Source organism: Bacillus rossius, chromosome 5, assembly GCF_032445375.1.
Source record: "Bacillus rossius redtenbacheri isolate Brsri chromosome 5, Brsri_v3, whole genome shotgun sequence".
In the NCBI taxonomy this organism is placed as follows: Eukaryota; Metazoa; Arthropoda; class Insecta; order Phasmatodea; family Bacillidae; genus Bacillus; species Bacillus rossius.
In genome coordinates this window covers 16,869,436-16,885,672 of record NC_086333.1, presented here as the reverse complement: position 1 = coordinate 16,885,672, position 16,237 = coordinate 16,869,436, and the positions used below count along the sequence as shown (strand labels likewise).

Genomic DNA, 16,237 nt, shown 5'->3' with positions numbered 1-16,237 from the left:
CAGTCCACGGCGCGGTTCCCTGGATGAAGGATTGTCGCCGGCTGCTCTTATTTCAGACTCGAGGGAGTGCGCTGTGGCAGTTCCACGGCGCGCTTCCCTGGATGAAGGATTGTCGCCGGCTGCTCTTGTTTCAGACTCGAGGTAGTGCGCTGTGGCAGTTCCACGGCGCGCTTCCCTGGATGAAGGATTGTCGCCGGCTGCTCTTGTTTCAGACTCGAGGGTGTGTGCTGTGGCAGTTCCACGGCGCGCTGCCCTGGATTCAGGATTGTCGCCAGCTGCTCTTGTTTCAGACTCGAGGGAGTGCGCTGTGGCAGTTCCACGGCGCGCTTCCCTGGATGAAGGATTGTCGCCGGCTGCTCTTGTTTCAGAATCGAGGGAGTGCGCTGTGGCAGTTCCACGGCGCGCTTCCCTGGATGAAGGATTGTCGCCGGCTGCTCTTGTTTCAGACTCGAGGGAGCGTGCTGTGGCAGTTCCACGGCGCGCTGCCCTGGCTTCAGGATTGTCGCCGGCTGCTCTTGTTTCAGACTCGAGGGAGCGCGCTGTGGCAGTTCCACGGCGTGCTGCCCTGGATTCAGGATTATCGCCGGCTGCTCTTGTTTCAGACTCGAGGGAGCGCGCTATGGCAGTTCCACGGCGCGCTTCCCTGGATGAAGAATTGTCGCCGGCTGCTCTTGTTTCAGTCTCGAGGGAGCGCGCTGTGGCAGTTCCACGGCGCGCTGCCCTGGATTCCGGTTTGTCGCCGGCTGCTCTTGTTTCAGACTCGAGGTAGCGCGCTGTGGCAGTTCCACGGCGCGCTGCCCTGGATTCAGGATTATCGCCGGCTGCTTTTGTTTCAGACTCGAGGGAGCGCGCTAGGGCAGTTCCACGGCGCGCTTCCCTGGATGAAGAATTGTCGCCGGCTGCTTTTGTTTCAGTCTCGAGGGAGCGCGCTGTGGCAGTTCCACGGCGCGCTGCCCTGGATTCAGGATTGTCGCCGGCTGCTCTTGTTTCAGACTCGAGGTAGCGCGCTGTGGCAGTTCCACGGCGCGCTGCCCTGGATTCAGGATTATCGCCGGCTGCTTTTGTTTCAGACTCGAGGGAGCGCGCTAGGGCAGTTCCACGGCGCGCTTCCCTGGATGAAGAATTGTCGCCGGCTGCTTTTGTTTCAGTCTCGAGGGAGCGCGCTGTGGCAGTTGCACGGCGCGCTGCCTTGGATTCAGGATTGTCGCCTGCTTCTCTTGCGATACAGACCCCTCATTACAGTACCCAAAACCCCTTTTTATCGTGTACTATTATGTAATTATTTAAGTAGTAAATACTTGAAAACTTTTTCAGTCAAAACTTTTGCTGATAGGTTTCCTAGCAATCAATAACATAAATATTATTTGGTTTTAGAGAAACATAGCACGATCGTAGTGAAAAAAACTGTGTCCATGCCAGCTGTGTTCAGCGGGAAGTCTGAAGACATAAAGGCTTTTGCTCAAGGTCAGTAAAACATATTTAGGGAATTGTATATTTATTTTAAATTTCGAAGAAAATATGTTTAAATTAATTTTGAGTGATGCAATGGTATTAACTGATGTGAACTTAAGATTTTATTAGTCTTTGCACGTGACTGAAAATAAAATTAATAACTAAATTTATGTAGTAGGTACAACAATGTTTAAGATTATTTATTCCTTGTTTTAACCCATGGCTTCACTTGCGCAATTTCAGAGTTTTTCTAAAATCTTAACATTGAAAGAAAGTATGTGATTAATTCCAAACATGTTTGCTAAATAAATAGACACAGATAATTTTCAAGGTGCATACAATATACATATAATGTCATTACAAAACCATTTAAGAATATTTTTTAATTATATATGCATAAGCATTTTTATTTTAGGTATAGATCAAGTATATGATTTTAAAACTTTTGTGTTAGAGTTATTGTGTTTTTATTTAACCTTGAAGAAATTTCACTTACCTCCTGTTCATTTCTTAAGGTAAACAATTTAAAAATTTATTAACACGCACGGTATATGTAAATGAATGTCCGGCAGCTGTAGTTGGAGTGTGGTTTTTGGTACCGGTCCGCCATCTTGGATTGTGAGGTCACGGTGGCCATCTTGGATGGCGTTGATGTATCCCCGTTCCTTTACCTAGACCTTTTAACTTGAACTTTAAAATAAGACAAAATTGGCCAAAAATTACATCAAATTTGTAAATATTTTCCTAAATCCGAAAAAAATTCCAGTTTTAGGGAGAAAATTTTGTTTTAAAATATAAAATATTTAAAAAATAATAAATTAATTATTGTATTTCGAGGGAAATTTTCACTTTTTAGTCCTTAAAAATGCCAACAGCTTGGAAATTCTTAAAAGGGAATTCAGAGTCCTGAAAAGCCGACCGCCATAACCCGCCGAGGTCACGACCGTTACAATGACCATGTCACGGCTTCCATCTTAATTTATTACGTACCGTTGCAACTATCGTTGGGGCCACCATTTGACAAATGTTTATTTATTCTGATAAAAAATTGGAAAAAATTTAAATTTATAAAAAAATTAAATAAATTAATTAAAGAAATATTCAACATCTTGGATTATGCAGTTCGGCCACCCTCTTGAAAATTAGTACTTTTTATGCTAAAAAAGTGGAAAATTATAAATTTATAAAAAATTTATTAACAAATATATAAGTAAGTACATTTCACTTTCTTGGATGATGACGTCAAAGACGCCAAATTAAAAATCTGTACCTATTATCCAAAAAATTCAGAAAAATTTACATTTATAAAAAAATTATGATATTTTAAATTCAATTTTAATTTAAAAAAACCTTAGGTAATGGAGCTTGGAGTCTTTGGTTCGAACCCGGAAAGGGCAAAATTAAAAAAAAACCATAGATCTTTCCGCCATGAAAGCCACTGACAGATTGACCTCCTAACAGTAATGCCAAGATACATACGTATCGCCAGGTAGAACATCATGTTTGCCACCTTGCTTTTGTCTGCTGGAGGCCACAATCTTTATTTAGTCTTCTAGAGTGCGCTACCTCCATGTTATTTTAATTTTTAACTTATAGAGTAAAGAAATCATTTATTACTGTGACACCTACCATCTTAATATTAAATCGCCATCTTGAACTTTCGTTATTATTTAGCTAGAACTTCGAGACAAATTCCAAAATTCATAAAAAAAAATTCTCGTTTTAAAATACTGATTAATTTGATCAATAACGTTCCTTGCTCGATACTTGACCGATAATAATATTTTATTTTATTGAAGAAATATTAATTTCAATAAGCATATGACAGGTCCTTATAGAAGTTTGAATTCCTTTACTACCAGCCTCTTGTAAGGTGATGATGACATATTAACCGACATCTTGTAAATTCGTAATAATTACCCTAGAAATTCAGAAAAAAATTCAAACAACATAAAAAAATTCACTCATAAATTTTCTGCTTTTATCGACAGATTACTGTCCTTGATTTAATCCTTGGTAATTACAAAAAGTATATTAAATTAACGTAACAAAAAATACTTATTCAAAACAAATCCACTTAATTACAAACAAATATTTATGACATAAAAATTTATATTCTACTACAGGAACACTTGCTAAAGTTCACAATCTTATAAACATTAAATTCTGTACTGGCTTAAGCTGACTAATTGTTAGCTCCAATCGGTTTACTGATCACACAGATCAGCCTTATCCTTTACCTACATTGTCTTTTCCTTCCCGACAGAGTTCCTAAATACCGTGTTTAACAGACTTCCTTCACATGGTTGAAATTGTAAATGGGAGTATTCGCTGTTTTAAAGCACGCTTCTTCACTTTGTCCTGGAACAGATATGGTTTGCTATATACACAGTCCCAACCACAAGATATATTATAAAGGTCCGTATGTAGCTACGTCATAAGTAAGCTGACTGATAATTTTCTGCTTATATAGTCAAAAAAAGTACAAATAGCTTTCGACTCACAATAGTGGTCTTTCAGTGTTCCCCGAAAAGCAGGTTTCGCAAAGTGTAATAGATTAACATTTACCTTTAATGAACCGAACACAGTTGTGTGTTTAGTGTCATGTCTAGGTATTATCGCAATTGTTTGCTGAACATCTTTATTTTGTGCTTGTACGCAGGGGCGCATCAACAGGGGGTGGGGGGGGGGCAAGGGTATTTTGCCCCCCTTCCCTCTTAAACCTTGAAGTGGGGGCAAACAGGGGCAAAGAAAGTGCTATTTAATAAATTTTTAAATAATAAAACTACTTAATTAGCACCATTTTCCACCTTGAAATACAAATTATCTCGGGGGAGGACCCCCGGACCACCCGCTTCAATAGGGGGGATCGATGATCTATATATATAAAAATGAAACCCGTTTTCCTTGGTCACGGCATCACGCGTGAACATTTTTTTTTTGTTGTGTTTGCTATGGTCAGGAGAAGGTTCTTATGAAAGAAAAAATTAAGAAAATTGTGCGGAAAATTAGAAAATTTAAGAATAATGAATTCCTATTTCCCTTGGTCACGCCATCACGCGTAAATGACTGAACCGATTTCACTAATTCTTTTTTTGTTGTGTTTGTTATTGTCACGAGAATGTTCTTATGAAAGAAAAAATTTAACGGAAAATTAGAAAATTTAAGAATACTGAACCACCATTTATAAAATTATTTCCAAACTAACCCAACACTTTGTACAATATAAATATTTTTAAAGTAACCTTATGACATTCAGCTTTAAGCGTTTACAGTTTCCAGTGCGGCTTGCATTTGCAATGTCAATAAATAAATCGCAAGGGCAGTCGCTAAGTGTATGTGGCATCAACCTAGAAAATCCATGTTTTTCACATGGCCAATTATATGTCGCCTGTTCCCGTGTCGGAAAACCATCAACATTATTTATTTACGCGCCAGAACATAAAACTAAAAATATAGTTTATCAAAAAGCATTAGAGTAGAGAGAAGCAGTGAGGGGTACAGAGACTATTAGTTGATTTATAGAGCGCGCGTGGTATTGAGCTCATTGTTTACTTAAAAATGCCAAGTTGTTCAATAGCAATTTGTAAAAACATTAGTGGAATAATTGAATCCTATGGAATAAACACTATTTTGACAATATATATTTTGTTTTTTATTTAATTAAATTAGTAAGGTCCTTTTCAGTTATAGTGATACCAGGGAATTATGGATTCATTTTTATATGGAGGATATTATAGATTCCAGTTCAAATTGAATAGGTACTCATACCTAAGATAGGTCAGCTATACAAAATAAAGTAGTGCATCATTGCTACGCTAAGGTGGTACGAAGTTCGCCGGGTCAGCTAGTTCTTTATAAAAAGGTATATTGCCCCCCCCCCCCCTTTGGAAATTTAGTTGTTGCGCCCCTGCATAACAGATATAGTTAATTTCATCCTTTACCGAACCAGTGTATAAAATATAAGAGTAAATCACCTGATCATTCTAAATACTAATCATAATTTTTTTATATATGAGATAGTAGACTTATACCAGAACGAGAATAAATACCAAGCATTTGACATAACAGACCAAATTCAAAAATATCCTAAGCTTATTTTTCATAACACTTTGATTTTAGTACATAAATGTTTCAATTGAAGTAAATTAATACCAAAACCTCAATTTATTTATATTTATATTTCGAATATATGTCGAACACTAGCAACCAAAAGCGCTTTTATTCAAGCATTCCAAAGATAACGGTTTTTTTACACGCTTTCATTTGCGCATTTCAAAGCTTGCAATTTTTTTAAATTGTTTCTTAATATCTGAAGTGAAACATATATTAAAATATATAGTTATTTTATTTTACTTCACATATTAGTTATACACATATATAACATTAATCTTAGTAACATTACATTTTTCAACCATTCATGCATGCTTACATTTTATAGTTGCCATTATAAATTATTAAGCAGGTTATATAATCGAAATAAAGCAGTTATATTTATCAAACACATACTTATTCACATAATTCATTACATATAGTTTTACACAAATGTAAATTAATATAGTGGGTCAAAATGACTAGTTCTCACCTCAAGACGTTTCACCTACGAGGGTGGTCTGAAAAGTTTCCGACCTTAACATGAAGATTGCAGCACACGTAAATTAAAGCTAGTGAATTTCGTTGTTCATCTGTTTAGCAGTTACCAAAGTTTCAGCCATTTTGGACGCGCAGTTGTTATGTAACATTTGTTTGAGTGAGTTGATGTGAGTGTTTTTATGAAAATGGACAAAATCGAGTATCGAGCTGTCAATAAATATTTTTTTTTGAAAGGCAATACGCCTACGCAAATAAAAAATGAGTTGGATTCTGTGTATGGGGACTCTGCACTATCATTTACCAAAGTGAAATTGTGGGCAGCTTGAATTAAAACGTGGCCGTAAGAGCTTGGCGACGATGAACGTTCGGGACGTCCAAAAACTACAACTACCGACGAAAACATCGCCAAAGTTCACCAAATGGTGCTAGACGACCGCCAAATTAAAGTGAGAGAGATAGCAGAGATTATGAACATGTCAAAAGAACGTGTTTGTCACATATTAAATCAACATTTAGACATAAGAAAGCTGTACGCGCGTTGGGTGCCGCGTTTGGTCACGTTAGACCAAAAAACGTATTCGAATGAACATTTACAACGCTCTGTTGGCGCAGTTTAGGCGCAATAAATCCAGCCACATAACCAGGTTTTATATTTTCGTAAGTGCGTGGATGAAAATGCCTAGTAAATGCTTTTACTTTTGTCTCCAGAGCTAACGGAGGTATAGGTCTGCACTGAGGATTATTTCTTTTTTTTTTTTTGTTCAAAATTTAAAGCACTTAATGGACTGTTTAATAGTTTTTCTATAATACTTTTACATTTATTAACGCACGATTCCTCTGAGTCCAACAAAAAAGCATTACCTGAAAATCCAGGTTTGAGAAACCACACTACTCGCCATTATTCTGGCGTGGAAGCTTTCTTCACAGCAGCTTCCAGCCCGCGGTATAGCCCGCCACACTACGCATGCATATCGCAGCTCGTGTATTGAAAGAAAAGTTTACGGCTTATTCATAGACCACCACTATTCACTTTAACAAAACAAAACTTTTAAGCATATTTTAAGATACTCGATACTCAATAGTTAACGTTAAAACATACGTAGGGGAGACTGTTGTACCTTGAGCATAGTGTACCTTGGAACATTGGTGGATTTGAGGAAGTGCTACCACCTAGCGGGCTCAATCCATAACTTGGTTGTGAAGAATGACGCTAGGTATCTCTGACGGCAGTTCTGTCTCGTTTTACTGGGAATTGTGCGATGTTGCAATAAAACAATTTTTGAAGTTTCGAAATTAAAAATTTCATGCGTAGTTCTTCTATTTTTTTAACCGAAACAAATATGTGCTTGAAAACATTATCACCTAGAATATTTTGCAGAACTTGTGGTGAGTAGATTCATACGTTGTAATTAAAGTTTTCATCTAACCACTGGTTTAGGGCGCCATGTTTGTTTATTTTCGCTACCTCTTGTACCTCGGCACACGTATCATCTTATACCTTTGAACATGTTCGAAGGTACATTATGCTATCCTTTATTTGTTACAGATCACTATGCCAAGAAGTAAGTGTGGCATTAAGAGGGCCCCAGTTGATCCAGCTGCTATGAAAAAGGCTGTAGAAGCTGTTTTGGCACCTCCTGAAACGAAAATATCAGTTAGAGAAGCCTGCAAAGTATTCAATGTTAAATTGGATACTTTGGCAAGACAAATTTCGCAATTTCGTAATTCTGAGAGTGAAATTTTTCATTACAAAACTAACCTTGACATAAGAAAAATATTTTCTGATGCTGAAGAAAATGCTTTGCTAAATTACATTAAAAAAGTAGCAAAAATGAACTATGGTTTATCTAAAAAAGTTGTGCGAGAGTTAGGATACAAGTTTGCCTGTGCGAATGACATAAAATATCCTCAGAATTTGGATGAACAACAACTAGCTGGAGAAGAATGGATGAGGGGATTAATGAAGCGTCACAGTGACCTATCTATTAGGACCCCGAGGCCCACAAGTCTTAGCAGAGCTACAAGCTTCAACAAACATAATGTTGATGCTTTTTTCGATAATGTTGAAAGCGTTCACAATCGCTTTGGGCACATTTCACCCGACAGTATTTGGAATTGTGACGAGACAGGAATGTCTACAGTCCAAACTCCAGGGAAAATCGTAGCTCCAAAAGGAATAAGGCAGGTCGGGAGTGCAACTGCTGCAGAACGTGGTAACCTTGTCACACTCATCACAGCAATCAGTGCTAGTGGAAACTTCATACCGCCAATGTTAGTTTTTCCCCGAGTGAATTTCAAGGACAGAATGTTGTATGGTGCTCCACCTGGGTCAGTTGGTGCTGCTGTAATCTCTGGATGGTCCAACGAAGATACATTTTTACAATTTTTAGTGCATTATGTTAAATTTGTGAAGCCCTCCAAAGAAGAACGTGTTCTGTTATTCAAGGACAACCATGAGAATCATTTGAGCATTAAAGCTCTTGACACGGCATCTAACAATGGAGTGATAATCGAAACATTCCCCCCGCATACCTCACACAAATTACAGCCCCTTGACTTATCAGTTATGGGTCTCTTAAGTCTTGTTACAATCACTTAGTAAGTGTGTGGCTTGTGAACTATCCAGGTCAAACTTTCAATATCTATGCGGTAGGAGAAGTTATGGGTAAAGCATTTCCACGTGCTTTCACCCCTACGAATATTATGAGTGGATTTAGGATAGCTGGAATTTTTCCTTTTGATAGGGAAATTTTTCGTGACGAAGACTTCTTACCCTCATATGTCACAGATAGGCCTGACATAACTGCAGTTATACCTTCTTGTGAAGTAACTGTAAGCCAAGCCAATGATGGGCCAAACAACGCTACATCTGATGTTTCAGTAGGCTTACAGGAAAGCATACCAACTGACGAAAGTGAACTGACTGCTCCAGGTTTATCTGTTCTGGTAGTTGAGCCTACAGAGTCTTTACCCAGCACTAGTAAAGGGGTAAGCCAAAGCATGGCCCTATTGCCAGAAGACGTCATACCATATCCCAAGGCCAAGGAAAGGAAATCTTTAAAGAAAGAAAGAAAACAAGGAAGGACATTGATTGCGACTGATTCCCCGGTAAAGCTTGAAATAAAAATGAATAAAGAAAAAAGAGATAGAGTAAAAAGAAAACATAATCTTAATGCAAATTCAACAAATGCGAATACTAAAAAAGATAAACCTAAAAAATTAGATCAGCGAAAGAAAAAAAAATTTGGTTCAGAAAGAACTTCTTCAGGCTTCATCATCTGAAGAAGAATACGAAGCTGTCACCTTAATTGAAACTGATAGCAGTGAAGAAGCCTGTATTTTTTGTAATGGAACTTTTAAAGAGGATGCATCAGGTTAACAATGGATTCGATGCACATCTTGCAAACGATGGGCACATGAACTATGCGCTGATACCGGTACCTTTGGGTGGAAAACCTACCTTTGGGACTTTTGCAAAGGATAAAAAAAAACTTTATTTTACACGAAAGAAATAAGTGACGATGGCATAACTTTAAAATTGAACCATGTAGTTTGTGTATGATATACATGTACCTTAATATTATTGTAAATAATGCATAATAGATATAAAAATCACAACTGTATTTGTAGAACATACAACTTTTTTTTTACTTATATTTTAAAACTATTTACCCTGTGTTTCAAGGTACAAGAGTCTGTGTTCCGTGGTACATGACCATGTTGTACCATGGAACACTTTGCATGACATTATATAGAATTTTTTTGTTAGAGGCGTAAAACATATAAACTCAAATAGAAAGTTGTTAAAGGATCTTCAACATTTATAACAAATATTTTTTCGGTTCAAAAAAGTGTAATAAAAAATATAAAAATATAGAATCAAAAAAGTGTTCCATAGTACAACAGTCTCCCTATGATGTTTTATCCTATATATTTCACACGTGGTTCTTATAGTGTTTTTGCACAACTGGAAGCTGCAGGCGAGGCCGCTTCCAGGCCAGCGGCAACTCCAGCAAGCCCAGTTCGTAGTTCCTTTTATCCCTCCTAGATAGAAGCACCAGTCAAGCTGCGCTCGCAGATAATGGCAAAGGGACAGGCAGCAGCTTCCATTGGTTTAGTATAAGTGGTCATTGTTAGTATGGACGGACTGCTTGTACGGTTAGATTGTGACATGCATCTACACTGCCCATGATTTCTTTGTTACTTATTGCATTTTCTAGATAATATTTTTTGTTGCTTATTACATTTTCTAGATAATATAAAAATTAAATATTTTTATTTTTGTTTACTGGTTAATGGAAGGGAAGCGCCGCTTCCACAGCTTACATGGACGCTTCGCCTCTGATGCAGACATTTCGACTCCTTGGTTTAGGTTGAAGAATTGTTTGCGTACAAGCAGGCAAAATACCCTTGCCCCCCCCTGTTGTTGCGCCCCTGCTGTTATATAATTTTTTATAACTGCATGCAATATATTCTAAAAAAACTAACAGTACTTAAGAGCGACTATTAAATCAGCATAATTTAAGTTAATGATATAGCTTATGATTGTATAATCAAGATGTTGGATGAATACACGTATGGGAAAATTAATTACAAGTTGTTGATTGTCTAAGCGAAATGGGAGAGAGTGAGAAAATTAAATACAAGATGTTGGTTGAGTAAGTGAAATGGGAGAGAATGGGAAAATAAATTCAAGATGGTGGATGTATAATCCAAATGTAGGGACGTGAAAGACTGTGATGACTATGAAGAGGAGGAGTTGAAGTTGGTGATATTAAAGGCAAAAGGTGTTTATGACATAGTCTAAGTTTTTTTTTTTTTATGTGTGATAATAATTCAAAGTGGTGGAAAGAATTGGAATTTTAAAAGCATGGAAATGATTGAATCAAAAATGTAAACAGTGAAATCGTAGTTCAAAAGTGATGATAGAGAGTCCAAGACTATATAGGTCAATGTCTCTGGTGATGACGACACAGCCCATTACGGGAAGTTGATGTTATAAGTCAAGGGTGCTGATGAAAATCTAATTTGGCTGCATTCAGAAGATGAAATCAATATGGTGATATAACCATATAACACAAAAGTGAAACGTATAGTAGTAGTGTAGGTGCTTGATGATGTCATTGAAACGAAAATTTGAACACATAGGAGTGGAGCACTCGATTACGAGGAGATGGGTATGATGTAATACATGATCGTTAAAATATCTAGACTTTAAAATGGTGAGAGTAAATTATGTAATCCAAGATGGCGGACGGAAATTACATAATCCAATATGGTGGCAGAAAAAGACCTAACCTCATTTGACGGAGGGAAATTACATAAATAACGATGGCTGAAAAATAGGTGTAGTAAAAGAACATGAGAAAATGGAATCCTAGTTGGTGTAGTTGTAAACATTTACGAGTGCAAAATATATTTTTATGTATAAACTTGCAAACGAATTTTTTTGAGTTGACAAAAAATCTGATATGGCTAAAGCAATTTGTATTCGAGTCAACCTTACTCCAAGAAAACATTTGCCTTAAAAGTAGTCATTTTTCTAAAAATTTTGAAGGATTTAAAGTAAAGAATTTTTAACAGTTCAAGTAGACAATGCAAAAAAAATTAACATTGCTGCCGGACGTAAGTAGACGTCGCACAGTGGGGCCAGATCACAAAAAGCTGGCCAAAAGTCAAAAGTGTTATCAATTTGGCTGAAAGTCAGTACTAGGGGGTTTTCGGGGTCGCTGATTACGAATCCGAAGTCAAAATGTGAAATAAAAACAAAATGGCTGATTTAACTTGAACCACTTTTATAAGAAATTTACCAAATAAATGCATATATTGTCGCGGGTTGAAATTTTGCAGGGTTGTTGAAATCAAATTTAGGGACTTAACTGACGGGACTCTGGGCTGGCTGCTCTGTTCACTCGTCAGCGCAAGTGGCGTGACCATGTAATTGGGGCACGGGGCCGGCGCGGTGCGCTGCGGACTTGCAGAATTTTGTTTGTTTGTTTGGCCGCGCGCTGGCGCAGCCACGGGCCGCAGTTACTGGGGCGCGCTGTCGTAACAAGCCGCGCGGTGTGGCCTGCACATCGGGGTAGAGGGGGGTAGTCTTCCCAGATGTTCTAGTTAGTTGTTTAGTAAATTTGACTTCAATAACGAGCTTTTGTTATGGTAGGCGCGGCAGGGCGCGCGAATTTAAGCGCGAGTGGTGACACGGGGCTCACTCAGGCGGAGGCTATGCGTCTCCCCTGTGGCCACGAGTTGTTAGGTCGAAAAGTAGTTTGAGTTAAGCTCGGCATGTAATCGTTTCAGGCTCACTCAGGCGGAGGCTATGCGTCTCACCTGTGGCCACGAGTTGTTAGTTCGTTCGTGATGTAGGAATTCAGGCTCACTCTGGCGGAAGCTATGGCCGACGCCAGAGGCCACTAGTCGTTTAATTCGTAATGTAGTTTAAGTTAGGTCATAATGTAGTCATCTTCAAGCTTTCGGGCGGAGGCAATGGCCCTCGTCACTATTCCTTTAGTTATAATTTTTAAAATGTTATGTTCGTTCGGATTTTAAGGGCAGGAGAGGCCCCTACGTTAGTTTTAAGTAATCGATCAAGAAAGGCTTTTCGGAAAATGTGAGTATGGACTTATCTTTGTTTTAATTTTAAGTATTAATTATGATTTGAGGTATTCGGAAGGACTAGGGAAGTGTTTAGTGAAGTTCTCTCATTCTCTCTCTTGTAAGGTCGTTCAATCGTTAAGGAAGTAAAGAAGAGTATTGTTTTAAATTGTAATCCCGCTATTTAAATGTTCGTCAAGAATGATGTTGATTATTTGACTTTAAGAATAAAATAATTTTAATTTAGTATTATGTTATTTTGCAAAATCTCCTTAGTTCAGCTCTCACCAGACATCCTGTACGGGATGACGAACCTATGATCCTAGGTACAGTAAAGTATTTTATGAAGTTAAGAGTAGTTGATGCCAAGCGAGTGACTAAAGAGCTACGATTCTTTTCCCCCCTCTGAAAGTGACACGTGACAGAAATGGTGGTGGCACCGGCTAGGTGCTACGTGACAGAAATGGTGGAGGCGCCGGGTATTTCTGTCACGTAGTACCTAGCCGGTGCCACCACCATTTCTGTCACGTGTCACTTTCAGAGGGGGGAAAATAATCGTAGCTCTTTAGTCACTCGCTTGGCATCAACTACTCTTAACTTCATAAAATACTTTACTGTACCTAGGATCGTAGGTTCGTCATCCCGTACAGTATGTCTGGTGAGAGCTGAACTAAGGAGATTTTGCAAAATAACATAATACTAAATTAAAATTATTTTATTCTTAAAGTCAAATAATCAACATCATTCTTGACGAACATTTAAATAGCGGGATTACAATTTAAAACAATACTCTTCTTTACTTCCTTAACGATTGAACGACCTTACAAGAGAGAGAATGAGAGAACTTCACTAAACACTTCCCTAGTCCTTCCGAATACCTCAAATCATAATTAATACTTAAAATTAAAACAAAGATAAGTCCATACTCACATTTTCCGAAAAGCCTTTCTTGATCGATTACTTAAAACTAACGTAGGGGCCTCTCCTGCCCTTAAAATCCGAACGAACATTACATTTTAAAAATTATAACTAAAGGACTAGTGACGAGGGCCATTGCCTCCGCCCGAAAGCTTGAAGATGACTACATTATGACCTAACTTAAACTACATTACGAATTAAACGACTAGTGGCCTCTGGCGTCGGCCATAGCTTCCGCCAGAGTGAGCCTGAATTCCTACATCACGAACGAACTAACAACTCGTGGCCACAGGTGAGACGCATAGCCTCCGCCTGAGTGAGCCTGAAACGATTACATGCCGAGCTTAACTCAAACTACTTTTCGACCTAACAACTCGTGGCCACAGGGGAGACGCATAGCCTCCGCCTGAGTGAGCCCCGTGTCACCACTCGCGCTTAAATTCGCGCGCCCTGCCGCGCCTACCATAACAAAAGCTCGTTATTGAAGTCAAATTTACTAAACAACTAACTAGAACATCTGGGAAGACTACCCCCCTCTACCCCGATGTGCAGGCCACACCGCGCGGCTTGTTACGACAGCGCGCCCCAGTAACTGCGGCCCGTGGCTGCGCCAGCGCGCGGCCAAACAAACAAACAAAATTCTGCAAGTCCGCAGCGCACCGCGCCGGCCCCGTGCCCCAATTACATGGTCACGCCACTTGCGCTGACGAGTGAACAGAGCAGCCAGCCCAGAGTCCCGTCAGTTAAGTCCCTAAATTTGATTTCAACAACCCTGCAAAATTTCAACCCGCGACAATATTATATAATACGATAAAACATACAATTGGTTGATTAAACTTTCATGCATCGTCACACGAAGAAAAGTTTGATTCACAATCAGTTGTTTCGATTTCGAAATCGCTGTAGCTTTCTGTACTTGCTGGTATATGTGGCACAACTAACAATAAAACTGCTTCTGGAAGCAACGATTTTGAGTTTTTTCGAGGTAATTTGCGCAAACTTGAAATAAACGGATCGGATAATAATAACAAGCGTATAATAACGTCTTCCATTGTTTTGACTCGGGAACATTTTCTTGCAAAATCTTCGCGAAACATTTTAATGAACTTATTAGTAGACTCTTGAGCGTCTTCAGACATCTGCCCAATCGGTAATACCGATGAATTTATCACGTCTGCGCCATGAATCAATATCTTATGTACAGAATTTGGCATGTAGAACCACGGATATAATTGCACAAAGTAGCGAGCTGTTTTTAAGGTATAATCTTGAAATTCTATGAAATCGATATCATGACCACACGAAATTGTCTGCAATATGACATGGAAACGCTTAATTAAGACCTCATCAACCCCTGTATCTAATAATTGCAGAAATGCTTGAGTTGGGGAAAAATCGTTGAGCTGTATTCCCGTCATTTGAACTACCGAAACCAGGCTTTGGTTGGTCGACTATTAGACCCAATTCCTTACGGAAACCCTTCTGTATATTCCTTTTTCGGATTCTTATTTGTTCTTTTTCTACATCACTACGCGCTTGCCACTTTTTTATTTCAAGCTTATAAGCTATATGCAAAGAACATTCAAAAAAACGTATCCATGCAAGCAAATTTGATAATCCAAACTGTAAATGATCTTCAGAGACTTCCCTTCTTAGCGTTGCATCGATATTGTTAAAGTATTTTGAAGTTGCTTTGCATAAATAGCATCCTTGAGTAGACATATTATGCGTAATAGCATTACAAACTTTACCATCGATCATGGTGAAAGCAAGTTGGAAATAAACACTTATTTCTTTTCCATCTATGATATTTTTGAAAGGGACAAGATTGTTCTCTTGCTGTTTAATATACTCCATTTCGTCACGAGTTGCTTCAGGACTCTCGTGAAGAAATTGGATCCTAATTGGCCTACAAAAGCGAGGTGATGAGGGCCTCGGATTTTTCCATAGGTACAAGAAGTCTAGCATTTGTTTCATGGTCGTCTGATACAAGCTGCAGTGGGACGATTGAGGTAACAAAAATATTAGCATCGGACATGCTTCCATCATCATTGGTAAACTTTTGCTTGTACGTACTTTGGCCAGAAGTGCCATCGCATCCCCACTTACAAATTAAATTCAAGTTGCAAGTATTTTCAGGAGACAAACTTCTGATAACATCCATTTGTGATAATAATATTCTTTCAGCTGTGTGATTCAGCAATGCCTGCAATTTTACCTCAGCACTACATTCATCGACAGAGATATCTGACATGGGCGGATAACATTTGAGCTTGCCTTTATATAGCAATTTATACGGTGGATATAATTTGCATCTGTTCTCTTTGCTTCTATTACGAAGTCCCTGATATTGTGATTTTGATAGCTTTAATTCCACTATGAGCGACAGAGCAGCATCGGCAAATAAAGTCGTTTCTTCAATCGTATTTATGGATTCCTTATACTTCTTAGCTTTAGTTGGGCTTCCCAATCCCACATCACGGTAAATTTTCGCAGCATCTAATTTCCCAGATGATCGAAGGCTCATTTGGGTCGCATACGTCAATTCTTCTGTACTATGTCTTGCGCGTAATTCTTCAGTCCTCCTTCGTTTTGTCCGGTCACTAGACTCTGCAAATTCTAAAGTAGGCCGCCCCAAATTATGGGATTTTTCTAGAGAGGGATTAGTTTCTTCGAACGA

At 38.7% G+C, this 16,237-nt stretch overlaps 1 protein-coding gene across 1 annotated transcript in view; it reads left to right on the top strand.

The window, feature by feature from the left end:
* The window catches only part of LOC134531616 (tenascin-R-like), a 148,749-nt gene that overhangs the window by 22,845 nt on the left and 109,667 nt on the right, over positions 1-16,237 (top strand). The window contains exon 3 of the mRNA XM_063367370.1: positions 1,375-1,464. Coding sequence (XP_063223440.1) covers positions 1,375-1,464 — 90 coding nt within the window. The remainder of the gene's footprint in view (positions 1-1,374; positions 1,465-16,237) is intronic.